Source organism: Tiliqua scincoides, chromosome 1 (assembly GCF_035046505.1).
Source record: "Tiliqua scincoides isolate rTilSci1 chromosome 1, rTilSci1.hap2, whole genome shotgun sequence".
NCBI classification, from domain to species: Eukaryota; Metazoa; Chordata; class Lepidosauria; order Squamata; family Scincidae; genus Tiliqua; species Tiliqua scincoides.
In genome coordinates, this window is record NC_089821.1 from 145,193,494 (window position 1) to 145,212,168 (window position 18,675).

General features: G+C 42.7%; 1 protein-coding gene across 1 annotated transcript in view; it reads left to right on the forward strand.

Moving 5' to 3' along the window:
* TASP1 (taspase 1) overlaps window positions 1-18,675 on the forward strand; it is a 79,053-nt gene that overhangs the window by 16,371 nt on the left and 44,007 nt on the right. Inside the window, exons 6-8 of the mRNA XM_066638890.1 lie at window positions 440-524; window positions 2,978-3,057; window positions 16,943-17,049. Of these exons, the coding sequence (XP_066494987.1) occupies window positions 440-524; window positions 2,978-3,057; window positions 16,943-17,049 (272 nt within the window). The remainder of the gene's footprint in view (window positions 1-439; window positions 525-2,977; window positions 3,058-16,942; window positions 17,050-18,675) is intronic.

Below are 18,675 nucleotides of genomic sequence, written 5' to 3' on the forward strand. Positions count from 1 at the left end.
TTCATTTTCTACTCTGACAATATTAAAGAATAAGCCTGCATTCTGAAAGTTTGCCCTGTAGGTTTTTATTCTTATGTGTGGGTCTTCCTCTTAACACAAGGCCCTGGAAATTGTTGAGAAGCAACCAAATATAGGTATTGTTGTACCAGAGGCATTTGATGGGCCACTGTGAGATAAAGGAAGCTGGACTAGATGGGCCCTCTTCCCCCCCCCCCCCCGGCCTTACCCAGCAAGGCTCTTCTTGTGTTCTGATGGAATTACTACATGTCTTAAACATTAACCACTCTGATAATGTATGGCATGTTGTAATGGAGTCATTCAACTATAATATTGACATTTGAAAATTAATTAGTTCACTTAAATTACTGAAATGCCAGCTCATCAAAGCAGCCTGTAACAAACAGGATATGACCATCTTAAATGACTGTCTTCTTTTCAGGAATCAAAAATCCTGTTTCTGTTGCAAATCGACTGTTATGTGAAGGGCAGAAGGGAAAACTCTCTGCTGGCAGAATTCCACCCTGGTAATTATGTTCTGCTCATATTGCTCTTTTAGCATTTTAGTCTGTAATGTGTACAATATTTGAAAGTTATTCTTGCTGAAAGAAGTCAGATGTTCTTTGTACAGCATCAGTAATAGTGTGTTTTTAAGATATGCACTGTTCGCTGATCTTAGAACATCTTGTGCATTTATTACAGTCCTAAACAGAATGGAATATTGAGAATAAAAGGCAATGTTTTGCTGAGTTTCAACTTCTTTCTTTGTGGTGTTTGAATATATATTTATGGTGAAGCTAAGCTTTCAATTCTAGTGTTTTGGTTTGAATCAGAAAAGTTCACTTACTCAGACCTCAAAGTTAAACATAGTTCATTGTTGAGATAACCAACATGTTTTACTTTCTGATTCATTTTTAATGTATAAATTTGCATATGCTCTCTTTTGTGGGCAAAAATATTAAGGTGATTTTTAATATTTCTATAAAGTTGTGTATAGAGTTTATGCACATCTTTTAATTTTCAAGTGTGAGAAAAGGACATCTTATCTTATTGGATGAGTTATTAAAACATTAGTAGGAGTGTTTTGGGGGCTGTATCATATTTTTAAGGTACATGGATGGCTTAATCTGAAATTGGTTGTGGTTTATTCAGGCTCTTGTGATTGTTCTGTAGTTCCAAGAAACAAAGTGGCCATAATTTTCTAGGCGTTTCAAGAGGCTTTTGGTAAAGTTACCAATGCCATGGCATCTAATAATTAGACAATAATTTTGTATTATCCATCACCTGATGGTTTCAGTTGAGATGGCCTTTCCTCGAGGGCTATTTGAGAACCCTCTTGTCCTAAAAGAAGGAGAGAAAAGAGAAACTGATTGAAGAGAGCAACGTGAAAAGAGCATGTTTTTAAACAATCGGTTTAGCCTAGGAGAAGCATAGAAGGCCACTGCTCTCAGACAAGTTTTTTGAACCCCAGTAATGTATTCTTATCGTACATTGTCTCAAGCACACTTTTAGTTGAGAGATTATTTATGAGTACAATAAATTATGTATGGCAAACAAAAGGTAGACAAATTGACTAATAATAATAAATGAAATGAGTAATAATGTAAATGAAAAATTGATACATAGCTACAGTTTGATATCTTCCTTTGTTAACTATTCTAACTCTAGTTAGTTAACAAATAAGAGTATCAAACGGTTATTGTGTTCTTGAGGTTCTTATTTAACTGGAAACTGTGGTTAAGTCGGCTGCAGAAGGAGAAGGGAGGGGGAAGCTGTGGATTTGAGGCTCACTGGCTAATTTGCAATAATCTTTTTTGCAGACAGTAGACTATCAGCAGATGGCTGTATCTTATTTCACAAAAATGTGATGAAAAATGCAATACATTATAGCAAATCAATGACCTGAAACGTGGAACCTCTTCTGTTAGTTAGGAACTTAATAATTATTCCGTTCCCAAAGTGTCTGTTTTTCCCCCAATAGTCACACACACACTTATTACTTTGTGTTGGTGCAAATGTAAATCTATCTATCTCTTAATCATTAAGTTAAGAGATGGTAGTGGATTACATGTTCACTTCCCTTTTGCGTGCAGTTCCTTTGCTGTCCTTTCAGTACGGTTAATCAGTACATTGCCTTTGTAAAGCAGAGTTTATCCTGATATCCTGTAAATTAGGGTTAAATCTTAACCAGGATTTTTCACCAGCTGGATCAAATGCTAAGAGATTATTCTGTTTAGGAGTTACTCATGTGTAATGTCAGTGCAGATCTAACAGTTTACTATGATAAAGGTAAAAGAGGAAACATCGAACTAAAAGGAAAGAAACCCCATGGATCACTTCTGATTCTTTATGGTTACAGGACAGGCAGTATTATTCTGTGCTGACACGTGTCTCAATTTGATCAGCTTCTATGGAAAGACTGCAGCTAACATTCTAAGTAACCATTAGTTAGCAGATGTTTCTACAGATGGATACCTGTGTGTGAAATTAAAAATATGTATGAAAACTGTATATGCTTGATTATATTGGAATTAAAACAAGAATGTGTTTTTTAAAGAAAAATCTCTTCTAAGAAGCAATTCTACAGTCTGTTTTGAAATAGTTAATTGAAATCTGTTTCTTTTGCTGTAGTTAATCCTTAGTGTTTACCACAAATTAAGCATTTTAGAAAGACTGGCTGAAGGCCAGTATGCCTTTAGCTTGTTGAAAGGTGTGGCTTAGTTGTCTTTTCCAAGTGCTGGATTATTCATTTAACTTGGACTTGTAAACTGTATTATGCTTTGAGTAGTTCTCTTTCCATTTTGCCTTGATGACTTGATTACAGTGCACAAATTAAAAAATCTTTTCAAGAGTTGAAGGATTGCTTCCTTTCATAAAACAAATAGCTTGCAATTAAATTACAGCTAACCAGATCTGAAATATGTTCCTAGTCAAAACCTTTTGTGAAATCTTCTTTCCCTCTCCTTTTATCTCCTCCTAGTTTTTTAGTTGGAGAAGGAGCCTTCAGATGGGCAGTGGATCATGGGATACCAGCCTGTCCTCCAGGTTTCATGGCTACCAGTGAGTAAATTGTTCCTAGGAACTAAGCAATCTTGTGTGCAGAGATTTAAGGTCTTCAGTCCAGAAAACATTGAGAGAGGTGTGATTCATACCAGGTTTTCTTTGAATTGCACTCTAAGAGCCTAATCCTGTGCTTGCCTGGCACCAAAACAGCAGCTGCTGTATCTTGTGGGGCCCCAGCAAGCAGCTGGAGGTCTCCTTTGGGTAAGGGAACATCAGTTTCCTTATTCCGTGTAGAATTCCGGCATCTCCATTGGGTCTACTTGGATCTCCACCAGCTGTTTAGCTGGTGCAGAACCAAGGAGACCTGTGTTGGGCTCAGAGACTTGAGAGGAGGGGATAACATTTGGCAGCAGCCTCTGCCTCTATCCCTGCCCCCTTCCCAGGTCTTAACTGCCTTCCTGCTCACCTCCCTGCCCAGTTTTTTCCCCTCCCTGCCTTCCCCCTGCTTCCCACCGAGCAGCAGGGATACTTACTGCCACACGCTCCCCTTCAGCTTTTCATTGGTGCAGAGGCCCAGCACCAGCTAGTGCTGGCTTCTCTGCTGGTGCCATTCGTTGCCTGCTGGTGCCATTCATTGCCTGCCGTTGCAATTCGTTGCCTGCCAACAGTGAAGTGCCTAACAGCACTTTTATAATGGCTGTTACCGAGGCAGCGCACAGGCCGACGGCATTGCCACCGTGTTGGATCAGGCTGTAAGTGTTATTTCTGGATCTCATGTGCTATAATTTTATTTGTCAATATCATTGCTTGATGGTGTAATATTTGAATAGATTTGGCATCGTCAGCTTTCTTTAGCTCAATTTTTAACTAATATCTCATATAACAGAACTGTAGATTTAATGGAAATGAATTGTCACAACAAGCTTCAAGAAACATTTGAGGTTAGTAGAACTGGTAGAAGGGAAAAAATTGCAGATGTGTTATGGATCTTCCAATGTACTAGTCTCAGTAAACATCACATGATCATTGGCATCCTTCAGTCTCGAAAGCCTATGGTATCGCGCTCCGAAAAGTGGTTCTGGAACAGCGTCTATTGTATTATTAGTGTGGCTGAAGAGGCCGATTCGAGAGTGACAATCCCTTCCACACCAGGAGCAAGTACAGTCTGTCCCTGGTCTGTCTCCCTGGCTATGGGCCTTCCTTCTTTGCCTCTTTGCCTCAGACTGCTGGCAAAGTGTCTCTTCAAACTGGGAAAGGCCATGCTGCACAGCCTGCCTCCAAGCGGAATGCGCAGAGACCAAGGTTTCCCATCTGTTGAGGTCCATTCCTAAGGCCTTCAGATCCTTCTTGCAGATGTTCTTGTATCGCAGCTGTGTTCTACCTGTAGGGCGCTTTCCTTGCACAAGTTCTCCATAGAGGAGATCCTTTGGGATCCGGCCATCATCCATTCTCACGACATGACCAAGCAAACGCAGGCCTCTCTGTTTCAGCAGTGCATACATGCTAGGGATTCCAGCTTGTTCCAGGACTGTGTTGTTTGGAACTTTGTCCTGCCACGTGATGCCAAGGATGCGTTGGAGGCAGCACATGTGGAAAGCGTTCAGTTTCCTCTCCTGTTTTGAGTGAAGAGTCCATGACTTGCTGCAGTACAGAAGTGTACTCAAGACACAAGCTCTGTAGACCTGGATCTTGGTATGTTCCGTCAGCTTTTTGTTGGACCAGACTCTCTTTGTGAGTCTGGAAAACGTGGTAGCTGCTTTACCGATGCGTTTGTTTAGCTCGGTATTGAGAGAAAGAGTGTCGGAGATCGTTGAGCCAAGGTACACAAAGTCATGGACAACCTCCAGTTGATGCGCAGAGATTGTAACGAAGGGAGGTGAGTCCACATCCTGAACCATGACCTGTGTTTTCTTAAGGCTGATCGTCAGTCAAAAATTTTGGCAGGCCTTACTAAAACGATCCATGAGCTGCTGGAGATCTTTGGCAGAGTGGGTAGTGACAGCTGCATCGTCGGCAAAGAGGAAGTCACGCAGACATTTCAGCTGGACTTTGGACTTTGCTCTCAGTCTGGAGAGGTTGAAGAGCTTTCCGTCTGATCTGGTCTGGAGATAGATGCCTTCTGTTGTAGTTCCAAAGGCCTGCTTCAGCAGGACAGCAAAGAAAATCCCAAACAAGGTTGGTGCAAGAACACAGCCCTGCTTCACTCCGCTTCGGATGTCAAAGGGGTCTGATGTGGAGCCATCAAAGACTACAGTGCCCTTCATGTCCTCGTGGAAAGACCTGATGATGCTGAGGAGCCTGGGTGGACATCCGATTTTGGGGAGAATCTTGAAGAGGCCGTCCCTGAAAGCCTTTGTGAGATCTATGAAGGCTATAAAGATTGGCTGTCGCTGTTCCCTGCATTTCTCCTGCAGCTGTCTAAGAGAGAATACCATATCGGTGGTGGACCTGTTGGCTCGGAATCCACACTGCGATTCTGGATAGACGCTCTCTGCAAGTACCTGGAGCCTCTTTAGTGCAACTCGGGCAAACAGCTTTCCTACAACGCTAAGGAGAGAGCTGCGGTAGTTATTGCAGTCGCCCCGTCGCCTTTGTTCTTGTACAGCGTGATGATGTTTGCATCCCTCATGTCCTGTGGTACTCCATCTTCTCTCCAGCAGAGTCAGAGGATTTCATGCAGCTCAGTGGCGATGATCTCTTTGCAGCACTTTAGGACCTCAGCAGGAATGCTGTCTTTCCCAGGTGCCTTGCCGGAGGCAAGGGAGTCCAGGGCCATGTGAAGTTCTTCTAGGGTTGGTTCACTGCAACACAGGCAGGCAGGCAATGGTGTTCAGCACTTCTTCAGTAACTACGTTTTCTCTGGAATATAGCTCAGAGTAGTGCTGCACCCAGCGTCCCATCTGCTGCACCCAGTCCAGGATGACCTTGCCTGTGGCAGACTTCAGAGGGGCAATTTTCTTCTGTTGCACCTAGGGCCAGCTTGATACTGTCATACGTCCCCTTGATGTTGCCTGTGTCAGCTGCTATCTGTATCTGGGAACAGAGTTGGAGCCAGTAGTCGTTAGCACATCTCCTGCCAGTCTGCTGGACTTTGCTGCAAGTTGCACTCACTGGGACAGGCTTTGTATGCTGCTAGAGCTCTCCTCTTTCCTCAATGACTGGTGTCAACTCCTCAGAGTGGGCTTCAAACCAGAGTGGGCAGACTTGTTGGTCTTCTTGCCGAATACAGACAAGGTGGTGTTGGGAACATTTCAAGAATGCTGTTTACATCTGTTGGATACATTTGCATCGGCCGGGCCTGGAAGAATTTCCTAAAACGCTCGTGCAAATTCCTCCACTTTTCCCTGATCCTGGGTCTTGCTGGTGTCAGTGTGATACAGTTGCTTTGTTCACAGTTTCACTCTGCTGCACACCAGGGAGTGGTCAGTGTTGCAGACAGCAACCTGATAACTGCGTGTGATCTTGATGCTGGGAAGGCTGGAGCATCTGGTGAGAATCAGGTCGAGCTGATGCCAGTGCTTTGATTGTGGGTGTCTCCAAGAGACTCTGTGTTGGGGCTTCGTGTTGAAGAATGTGTTGCTGACACAGAGACGGTGATGGCAGCTAAACTCTAGCAGGTGTTGGCCATTTTCATTCATCTTCCCAGTGCTGAACTGGCCTAAGCAAGTGGGCCACGAACTGTGATCAGCACCAACTCTAGCATTGAAGTTGCCAAGGATGAACAATGGCTCTTTCTTGGGGACTTTCTTGATAGTGGTGGCCAGGTCGTCATAGAATTTGTCTTTATCTTCTGCTGGAGATGGCAGAGTCGGTGCATATGCACTGATGAGAGTGACAAGTCCTGCTGATGAGTGGAGCTGTAGGGACAAAATTCTTTCACTTCCCACAGTAGGTGGGATGATGGATTCCAGCAGGGTATTTCTGACCGCAAAGCCAACACCATGTTCCCTGGTTTCGTTTGGTGGTTTTCCCTGCCAGAAAAATGAGAAATTTCTCTCCTTGACAGATCCTGAATCTGGCAACCTCATCTCTTGGAGGGCGACGATGTCCATCTGCAGTCTGTTCAGCTCCATGTCATTGACAGCTGTTTTGCGTGCGTCTATTTCTTGCAGGTTGTCAGAAAAGCCAGGTGTCATTGTCCTAACGTTCCAGGTGCCCAGCTTTAGGGCAGGAGTTTTCTGTTGCCTGGTGCAGAGTTGTTGATCCACTTGTCGGTTTTCACCCTAAATCCCATGCACCCCGTGAGGTTAATGGACCGTGGCGAGGCAGCACCTTACTGGCTGGGGACTGCCCAGCTTAAGGCAGGTGGTAGCTGCCCAATGAGATGCAATGATCTCTCCCACCATCGGAAGCAGTCCCTGGCGTCACGCTCTACGCCAGTCGAGCGAAGACTTATAACCGGTAAACTGCTGCTTCCCATGTTGTGCCGACGCCGTATGACGAAGTTGGAGTGTCCTCTCCAGTGTGTGAAGCCTGGGTAAAGAAGGTATGGAGGATAGGCTGTTACCCATGCAGCAAATCCCCCCTCTCCATGTCGCTGAAATGGCCCAATGGAAAGGCAGAAGCCAATACGGTTGGTTCTAGCTGTTTTGCAGGAGTTGCCAGAACGTGACTGTGTACAGCTGTGAACTGCCTCAGGGACTCTGGCTCTTGTTTTTGCATCGAGGTTGACTCCTGAAGCCTTTTCCACAACTGGATATAACCACTAGGCAGTGGAGGTTTAGGATCAGAGTTTTCCTTCTCTTAGATGAGCTACCTTCCCAGGTTAATGAGTCCCACCTACCTGGTGGCTGTTTAGTCGCCTCTTACGACAAGTACAGTTGAACGGAGGGCCTATTCTTATCGCCCAGCTCCCGGGGACCGCCCTCCCTCCACAACCAGATCCAGAGAAGAAAACAAACCAGGCAAAAACACACACAGCAGAGAATCCAGAATTGCCTCCAAAACAGAGGGGAGCCAGAGGCAGCCAATCCAGAGACACATGGCCCTCCCCTCAACCCCCTTCCCCCACAAGTGGGACCAGAGAGGAAAACAAACCAGGCAAAAACACAGGCAGTAGGGAATCCAGAACTGCCTCCAAAACAGAGGGGAGCCAGAGGCAGCCAATCCAGGGACACAGGACCCCCCCTCAACCCCCATCCCCCACAACCAGGACCAGAGAGGGAAACAAGTCTCAGTAGTTGAAAAGCAGTATATAAATAATAATAATAATAATAATAAAATGACTTCACAAAGAAAAATGATGTTCTTTACATCTTGTATGTCACTTTTCTGTCCTCTCTTGCATCTTCACGCCTTGCATGGAGGGGAAAATTTAAGAAATGAAAGGCTGATGAAAGGGTACACTTTGGGGTACACTAATGAAAGGGAACCCTGAGGTTCCATGGGTGGAGGGATCTGACAAAATAGATTTCTTGCTTTCAGTTTAAAACTGCATTTGCTATTAAGTGAATCATTAGTTCTGCAGTCCCTTCATGGTTCTTTGCACATAAAAGTATAGTGCAAACCAATCTTGCAATTGTTGCAAAAACCAGTCCTATACATGTTAATGTTATCCTGTGTCTTGGCCTTTGTTTGCTGTTAAACTATTTATTATTTTGCTTAGCACCATGTGGTACTCAAGAGAAGTGGGGACCCTTTCCCCTTGTCTGCCTCATGTCAGGGCCAAATCAGTGGACAAAACCATGCAGAGAGAGATTATTCTCGGAATCCTCCTGTTGAGTTAAGTGGGGAAATCTTCCAAAACCTAGACTGTTGTACAATGCAGTCTAGGTTCCTTGCTTATTGTTGTCTGAAAAGAGTACAGTTGTAAAAAGGGGTAATTAAAACATACAGAAAGAGTGGGTTGAGTTGGATAATATAAAGAAGAAAAGAATAGAACCAGTTGCGTCGCTGGGGGGGTGCGGGTGATGCGGGTTGCACCGGGTGACGTGCATGGGGGGTGACATGCACTGGGGGGGTGATACGCTAAAATCATGGTAGTTAGGAGTAATGCCATCATGTTATATGCTGTTGGATGCAGAATTTCCAACAGAATACAATGCAAAAAAACCAGAGCAAAATATCTCCTTTCTATCAAACGTTATGGCCAAAAATCCAGAGAACAAAAAATGCATTAAGCCCTATGGAAAGTGAAACTGAGCTGTATCGTGCATTTACTCTTGAGTAGGCAACCTTGCTTTAGTCCATCGGAAAGGGCAGGCTGAGAGGAATCCAACGACACTAGAATGGTCCTGATCCAATGAATGCAGACCCCAAAAACACCCGAGAAGGAAGTCCCTCCCTCCAAGCAGACGAATGTATTGAGCCCTATGGAAAGCGAAACTAAGCCTCACGGTTGTGTTTACTCATGAGTAAGCAAATGCGCCTTGGCTGGTGGTTAGGCCAGGCAAAGGTGAATGTGAAGCCACCAGAATGGTCCTGATCTGATGGAACTGGAGCTCAACAAATACTCCAGAAGGCAGCCTCCCTCCCCGCTGAAAAGGATCAAAACTGAGACTTCGGCTGATAAGGTGAACTTTTTTTAGACTTGCAAAGCCAGTTGGATCCTGACAGTGGTCTGGTTTAAACAGAAGTTCTTAAATTGAACTGGGCAGTGGGTAGGGCTGAAAACCGTACTGATTTTGGAGAGGTGGTGTTATTGCAGGCAGAGGAGATTCACTTGGTGGATCAGGGCTGGTTTCTGCTTATTTAATTATTTGTTTTACTTTAATTATTTTTTACTTATTTATTTTAATTTGCCTGATGATGTCACTTCCACCATGTCATCGCTTCTGGTGGGTCTTGTACAGGTTGTCATTCTGAAAAGTGGGTCCCAGTGCTAAATGTTTGAGAACCGCTGCAATAAGGTGTTAGTAAGTTGGCACCCTGGGTGTGTGTGTGTGTGACACCAGTAGTGACCAAAATCACTAAAAACACAGTTTGAAGGAATAATACAATTGTTATATATCAATCAGTGTGTAATTTCATGCAGAATATGTTCTATCTTCGTTCTATCAAAAAGTACAGCCAAAAAACCAGTGGGGGTGGAGTGATGGTACATCACCACATCCACCACCTGGGGTGTTGCCCTGTCCACTGCATGGGGGGTGATGCGCTGGCATCCTGCACCAGGTGATGTGAACCCTAGTGACGCCACTGAATAGAACAAGCAGGCTTGGAAACTGACCTGGGCTTTCAAAGTGCTTGCGTGCGGATGCTAGCAAAAATGCAAGCAGGCGATTACAGACAAACTCAAATTCCCTCTTTGGTCTCTGTCTGTACTTACTCCAAACCTTAGCTTTTCAGGCATCATCACACCAGTCTGCTCCCAATGAGTCAGGTGGAATTGGCCATACACAGATTCGCTCCAAGACAATCAAATAAGAACACACATGACCATCCTTGGATTTGACCTTAAATAACCGAGTTTCACTTAGATCATAGCTCCATCTTCTTGGACAACTTACAACCCTGTGGGCATTCTTACCCGTCCTCTAACTTGGTCAGGTGGGTTTGGATGTACAGTCGGCCAGCAGATGCCAATTCCACCAGGTGGAGGGGCTATGAGTTATTATTCTTGGTGGACTATGAAGATAAGCAATCTAGAAACTACAGAAACTTGGCCTTTCTGCAGGAGCTGATATCAATTGGTCTCAAGGGGTCTTTCCTTTTTATTTTGAGGCTTTCTGTAACAGAGAGATAGGTAAGCAGAGAGAAAGGAGCAAGGGAAAGCAGAGAGAAAGGAGCAAGGGAAGTTCAGTCATCACAACCTAATGACCTAAGATCATGTTTTGAGATCTTGCTGTGGGTAGCTCCACCTTTGGAAATAAGAGGGTGGCAAATGGAAAGTGGCCCGTTTATGGATTAATCTCCAAAGACATATTGTTTTGCACCATTGTTGTCCAAACATTTTTCTCTAGGTGTGTGTGTGTGTAAGTATGTTTGTATGCGGATTATACATCTGTATCTGTTTATCTGCGGATTATACATCTGTGGATCTGGCTCAGTGCTGGTTCCCTGAACCCATATTGAACCAGACTCAGCTCCACTTGAGCCCTCTGAAGGGGACCTGTGGTCTTTCTGAAGCCTGGAGAGGCAGTGCACTCGGGAAACCAGGAAACAGGTTCCCTTGGGAAACCGGAAGTGACTTTTTTTTTTGCCTCTCCAGGCTTCAGAAAGTCCCCCAGAGAGGACCAGAGCACAACTCTGTTCCCCTTTGGAGGGGTTAATGGGCTGAATTTCGTGGATTTGAATATCTGCGGAATTCAATATCAGCAGGGGGGGCGGGGGTCTAGGAATGAGGTCCCCCACTGATACCAAGGCCCCACGTGTGTGTGTGTGTACAATGCTGTACAGCTTTGTATGTTGTGGGTATGAATGTGTGTGTCAAGTTCTGGCAAACCTATTAAGACATGAACTGGATTTTAAATCGGCTGCTGCCCTTGTTAAAGTATTATGGATATCTATAACTTAGACTCAAAAAATTAGGAGGAGGAAGGTAACTAGGGTGTAATATGTTCACATAATTTCATTTACAGATGCTAACAGTGCAGTCCTCTGCATGTCTATTCAGAAGTGAGCCTCTTTGAGTTTAATGGTGCTTACTCTCTGGATTGCAACGTTACTTATATTTAATTATTTTCCTCTGTTTTCATAGTTCCATAGCAATGGTGAAGCTTCCCGTTGTGCTAAACAAGTTTACTTCTCTGAACTGAACGTTGTAGTATAGCCCTTTATAATCTTTGTCAGTTGCATTTTCTCTATGCCTACTGCCTTAGAAGGGTAATGCAAGAGCAATTCATTTTGGTGCCTTTTCAGTTAACTCCATGAAGTGACTGCCAGGGGGTGCTGTGTGATTGGTCAGAGTTTCATTGCTTTTCTTAAGACTGAGAAAGCTTCCTGTTTTGTATCTTAGCTATCTTTTGAGGCTTGCAGCAGGTTTGAACATTTGTTTGAGAGCTTGTGAGGTACAGTGACTCCAAATATATTGTTGCCTTAATGTTGATGGTAAAATAGACGTGGTGAGTGTTCATGCTCTTGAGGAATGGTTAGGTAACAGCTAATGAAACCTGCCAATTTGATGCTTCAGTTTACTGTAGGTAGACAAACTTGAATTGAATTTTCAATGTTTAGAAATGCAATTAAATGGAAAGCTCAGTTCAGAGGAAAAATGGATTGACTAAATAGAAAATACCACTCAGAAGACACTGTTAAATGTTGGGTTGTTCTTCCATTCCCTTTTCCAAAATTTATCTAAATAAAAATTGAGATGTAACATTGGCTGTGTCCTTCCATTGGTTTCTGGATTATTTTTGACCTATAGTTCTCAGTGTGGAGGCAGTGAATTGGATTCTCAATACCATAAGCTCAACGGCTTTCATGCAGGTTCTCTTTTATTGCATCTCCCTGTAAAGCCTCTTGGGGATGGCATGAAATGCCATGCTATGCTGTATGTGCTTGCATGTGCAGTTGAGCGGAGATGCAGGGACTTTCCACAGCTGAAACTGGTCAAGGTCATTCTTGCCCCTCACCACCAACTTTTATAGCAAGGCATGGTGGGCATTCCTTATGAAGCAGCTGCAGCAAGTATGTGCATGTCTTCCTGTCTATATATTGGTAGGCTGTCCACTTTTCACATCTGTTTCGTTTATATCAGCGGTATCCAAACATTTTGGCATCATCTCTCTGACACTGTGTTGGGGGCCGGGGGAAAAAAGAATTAATTTACGTTTCAAATTTGAATTAATTTACATGAATGAATATATTAGAGATGGAACTTATATGAATGAATGAAGGTCTTGCAATAGCTCAAGGCCTATAAAAGGCCTTGCACAAAGCAAGGCCAGCCTTTCCTTTGCTGCCGCTGCTGCATCACAGATGTGAAACAGCAAGCAGTGGAGGGAGCCCTCGTCCCACAGCTCATTCGAGAGGTTGAACAGTTGGCTGTCACGCTGAATGCAGTTGCATCAGGCCAGCAAGTCTTCAGAGGGCCAGAGGCTCATTGGAGAGTGGGGGCTCCCTGAGGGCCGGATTGGGAGTCCTCGAGGGCCGCAAATGGCCCCAGGGCCAGGGTTTGGGCACCCCTGGTTTATATTATATTATAGGAACTGCTTGTTCCAACCGTCAGGCATGGGGTTTGAAAGGAGCTTTTGTACCACCAAGATTAATGGTTTTCAAACTTCTCCACAGAAGTTTGGGAACCACTAAGTCTTTGTGGGGCAGGGAAAAGGCAAGCAACGCAATCCCCAGGATTGTGCCACTGCTAGGGACAAAGGGTTTTTTTTTTTTTCACTTACCTCACCTGTGTCCACCTCCAGGGGGTAGACTCCTCTGCAGGGCTCCCCAAGCCTTAAAAATTTTAAAATAGCAATCAAAAACCACTTCCATTTTCACAATCAAAAACATTAATGCTTGCTTTGCAATAAAGAATTGTTTGCACCCCAGGTATTAGCGCTGCCTTTGCACTGGACAAGCTAGTGCTTTGCACAATAGTTCATAGAGCAGTATGAACTCATCTACTTGGTGACACTGATTTTAGCCTCAACTCATTGTCACCAGGTTCATTGTAAAGAGCATGAAGTTTGCTATCCCAAGTGGAGTGTGTCTGCAAAACAGTCAGTGATCTCCCACAACTCAAAAAATCAGACTGATTTCAAAGTACTTGACGCTCTGTTATCAAGGGAAACATTCCTTTGAAGATGGAGCGCTATCACACTGCTCATGGGGGGAAATATCCTGAGAGTTCTTTGAAGTCCTCACTGTTTTGTGGCTCGGGGAATCTGAACATTGCAAATTTTGGTAGAGGCTTTCTTTACAAGCAAATTATCTTTAACACTTAAAAGTAACAGTGTATTCATTTGCATAATGTTTGAACCTCAACGTTGCCCAATGAAAGAGGAATTGCATCTTAAAATTTTTATTAACCTAACTAGACAGCGTCTCTATGATTGTTGACCTATTTGTTTGAGAGGAAAGTTGATACTGTATTGAGATTGAAGGTCAAAACTCCTTATTCATCAACAAATAACAGAGTGCTCTGGAAGATGGCAGCCTCTTCCTTTCATGCTGGGTTTATAGTCAAAATCCCAAGATATGCTCTAAAGCAGGAATTTCTAAACTTCTTACCTTGTCGACTCACTGTGTCCAGTGAATTCAGGGCCCACTGAGGTCAAGAAGCTGCAGAATAAAATGGCAAGCAACCCAGAAGTTGCTTCCAGGGTGCACCTGTACACTCCCAATGTCATCGGCCTCATTGTGTGTGTGTTTCTCCAACTGACACACTGGCACAACACACCGTTTGGGAAATGTAGCTCATTGCAGCCAATGATGGGGACTGTGCAGTCACACCCTGGAAGGAAATGGTTGCACACCATTTTATTCTGCAGCTTCCTGGCTTTAGCAGGCCCACGGACCACCCAAAATTAGATCATGACCTACAGTTTGGGAAACACTGTTCTAAAGCTCCACAATGAGGAAAGGACGCTGAAATGAAACAGGTGTGGATCTGGTCAGTACTTGGGTGAGAGGCATGTGGGAAACCTTTGTACATGGTTTTGAGTTCTGTGATGGAATAAAGGCAGCAAAATCTGAAATAAAGATGGATACAAAAGTGTTATAGTACAGAGATAGTCATGCAAATGTGATGATCTGAATCCTGAGAGGAAACTGTATGCAACACCAAGGCAGTAACAGATTCTTGATTATGTATATTGGCTGGCATTCTTTTTATATTCTACTACAAAATATAAACTTGTGAAATTGAGGGCAGTTACTGTAGATCAGCAAATTTTCAATCTTTTTCATCTCATGGCACACTGACAAGGCACTAAAATTGTCAAAGCACACTATCAGTTTTTTGACAATTGACAAGGTACACTATACTGACAGTGTGGGGCTCGCATGGGCTCGCATCCTCTAGTGGTCCTACTAACAAATGATCCTCCCCCGAACTCCTGCGGCACACCTGTAGACCATCCATGGCACACCAGTGTGCCATGGCACACCAGTGTGCCACGGCACAGTGGCTGAAAATGGCTGCTGCAGGTACTTGCCTATAAGGCAGTCTCGCAGATAAGGAGATGGCAAGTTTTCAGCCAAAAATCATAGAATGTTCCATGACCCTCAGATTAGTCGGGGGTAAAAATTACGGAAAGGTGCTTTTGAGGAAGAGCTGCAGCTTTCTCTTAAGCCTGATTGAAAGGGGGAAAAGAATCTGAGCTGCACCACTGTTTCTGAAGACATTAACAAGGACATTAATGCAATACTGTTTGCCATTCCCCATTTCCGTGTAATGGAACAGCCAGGAGGGAGGGAGGAAGGAGACAGGGAGCGAGAATTTTTTCCCTGATCTGCAGTTGTACTGAATTTGTCGATGGCAGGCTTTAAGACCCAGTGGCTGCTGCCTGCCAAGTCATGTGCTGGCTAGTTGCATTGGGAGAGGTAAAACATGGCCAGCTGGAGTGACATTGTACAGGGTGAACTCATGCCTGCTGTACCTCTGGGCTTCTCTTGGCTGCTGCAACACCCCTGAACTGCCCTGGCCCCTTAAGTCACCCACAGATAGGACAATGAGATGGTCTACGCTGGTTTTTTTGGCAAGAATTTCTCAATTTATAGGCGAGTATCTATGGTATGTTCAAATCTGATTGCATTTGTCAAAATCCAGTAATAAAGGAAGTGACCGAGATAAGAGTTGGAAAGGGTTCCATAGATCATTAACAGGATATCCTGTTTCTAGAATTATTTCCAAGAGTTTGCTTTGAAAACCAAAGAAGATTCAACATTCTCCCTTGGCAGTTTATCTCGCTGCTGAAGAAATAGATTCTAAATTCTCATTTTATTAGTTGCTGATGTTAAATTTATTTCTTCTCTGTTGAATGTCGTAGACTCTTTCCAGAGAAGTTGTTATGTTAGTCTGCAACAAAACTGGGCCCTGTGGAACTCTAAAAACTACCTACTTTATTGAAGCATATGTTTTCATGGATTACTATCCATTTTATTGATTGCACGAAGTGTTCTCCTTCACAAGTATTGCCACAAACATAGCAATTTCTTGCTTTTCATGGCTATTTGGCTTTACTATTTACATTTTTTTCTCTTTCCACATGTATATTTGTGAGTGTATGTATACATGCAGGCACACACACATACACTCATGTATAAAATCTGCCAACTGAGGATAACACTTCATGCATTCGATCAAGTGAACTGTAGTATGTGCAAATTTATGCTACTGTAAAATTTAAGGTGCCATGAGACTTTGTTGGATACATATTAGGCTACAGTTTGGTTCACATGTAACATCAAACTAGTTAAATATTACGTGAGCAGATTTTGGGCTTACAATTGCCTTTTCCCCTTATGCACTCTGATGCCCTCTCTCAGTGCCTGCTTAATCCATAATTTGCAATTATATCCAATTGGCAAACTATGGTTTTGCTTTCTTTCCAAACCAGATTTGGAAACCACAGTTTGTTTGTGGTTTGGCATGTGAACCAAGGCTATACGTTACATTACTATTACTTCCATCATATTACCTACGATTACTTCAATGCTAACCTTCTTCTAAGAGCAATATATATGTTTTGCTGCTTCCCCTTGTTTGTTTACTGAAATATTGTTGATACTTGATATATCAGAATCAAGTGAATTGATTCTTGTGTATCAAGAATTGTGTTCAAAAAGGAGATGAAAAAGGGAATAGCTTGACCAGTAGACAATGGTGGTAACCCTGTGTCCTAGGCTAAAATCTTAGGGAATAGAACTAGTGAATACTCCTGTATCAGCATTTCATCAATTCCTGACAGAAACTTTTGATATTTATTGTTCAGGGTAGAAAATTCAATGTAGCCAGTTCTACACTAGCAATAATAGCTTCCTCTCAGTGTAGTGTTTAACGAAATGGTTGCTTTTATATGGGCTTTAACTTTCAGTAATTTAGATGCTGTTAAATATTTTATAGGACTTAGCTTAGCAGCTTTTAAGAGAAACAAGAGGAAACTGGAACTGGCAGAAAAGGTGGAAACAGACCTTTTTCAGTTGAAGAAACGAAGACAATCAAGTGAAAAGGTCAGTAGGTGTTTAGAAAAATTATCGGTCACCCTTAAACTGCTGTAGTTCAGAGGAACTCAAAGCTAAATAATGAAATTTGAAGAAACCTTATTTCTCCTGTGAATTGATATCTCCATGCTACCATGGTCTTTTATCTTTGCATTTTAAGCCAGGATTTCAAGAGACTCATGCATTCCTATAGGTAGAGGTGTTTGATTTTGTTGATAAATAAAAACACAAAACATCACATTTTGCATTTTAATTCAACAAATTTTTAAAAAGACCATTTCAAACACCTCTATTCATAGGATATGTGTGTTTTGGCAACCCTTTGTGCCTAGTGGCAGTCTTCAAGGGCAGCTTTTCAGGGTGCGTGTATAAAAAAAAATCCTGTGTATTCAGGGTAGATCAGTTGGAATCATTTGGATCTGGCTAATATACATAATAAATCTTGCTCTTAGTGGCGGTGGAGGGGAGTGAAAATGAGCTATCACGAAAGTTATTTACACAACCAATACGTCTGCCCTACTTATTTTGATTTGATTATATGATTTACTGTTCATTTTTTACTTTCAGAATGTGCATGACACATGCAAACGTGAAAAGATAAATATCTGTTGAGACATTTTCTGCACTTTAAGATTTTGGTGAAAATATCTCACTTTAAAGCATTTTCTGAGGATCTGAAGGGGGATGAAATTTGAAATATCAGGTAGGTAAACATGTCTGTGCATTTAACTAGCATTGACCTGGCTCATATTGCTTAACTTTCCTCTATTCAAAAATTACAACATCCCTTTTCTTTACAATAAATGTTACTTCAGCATCCTAGTTTTTTTTCCTACTGCCAAGTATATTTTGAATACAGTATTAGCTATTATGAATAAAAAAGGAAACTTAACTGTGTTCTGTAGAAGTTTTTGATGGTTCCCCCCCTCCTCACGCTTTTTGGAGAATGGATCACTTAGCAAAAAAAACTTCTTGCATTTTTCCAGTTGCAATAGGATATATAATATTCTGATAACATTTAATCGTTTTCATTTCTAAAAATTCTAGGGGACCTAAAAATTATCTCAGGAGAGGGTTCTATACATGGTACTTAATTCTTGTAATAAGGGGCAAGTCAATGCTTGACATGTGCCAGTACATGAGCTTACCTGCCTGCTGTTTGAAATTTCTTAGGGGGAACACTCGTAAACAAATGATACTAGGTAGAGAAGTCTTCCTTCTTTCTTATTGATCATCTCTACTTAATGGTAAGTTGTCATGTTCCCTACACTAATTTCAACCCTTTGAGAAATGAAAATATATTTTTCTTGTGAGTGGACTGAGATATGACCACCTTGGGAAAACTCTATTATTACAGATTGATAACAAGCATTTTTATGTGGGACAAGTCCTACAAAATTGTTGAGTCTTGTTTTTTGTAAATAGTATTGTAGGCATCCCAAAGTTCTTTCCTTATTATGAAGGAACCTCCTGCAATGTAAAATAGATGCACAGTGCTAAATAGTTCTTAGGGCACAATCCTAACCAACTTGCCCGCCCTGAAGTAAGGGCAATGCAGCTCTTAGGTAAGAGAACATTCCCTTACCTTCAGGAGGCCTCCATGACTGCTATCCAACTGCAGGATGCAGCACACAC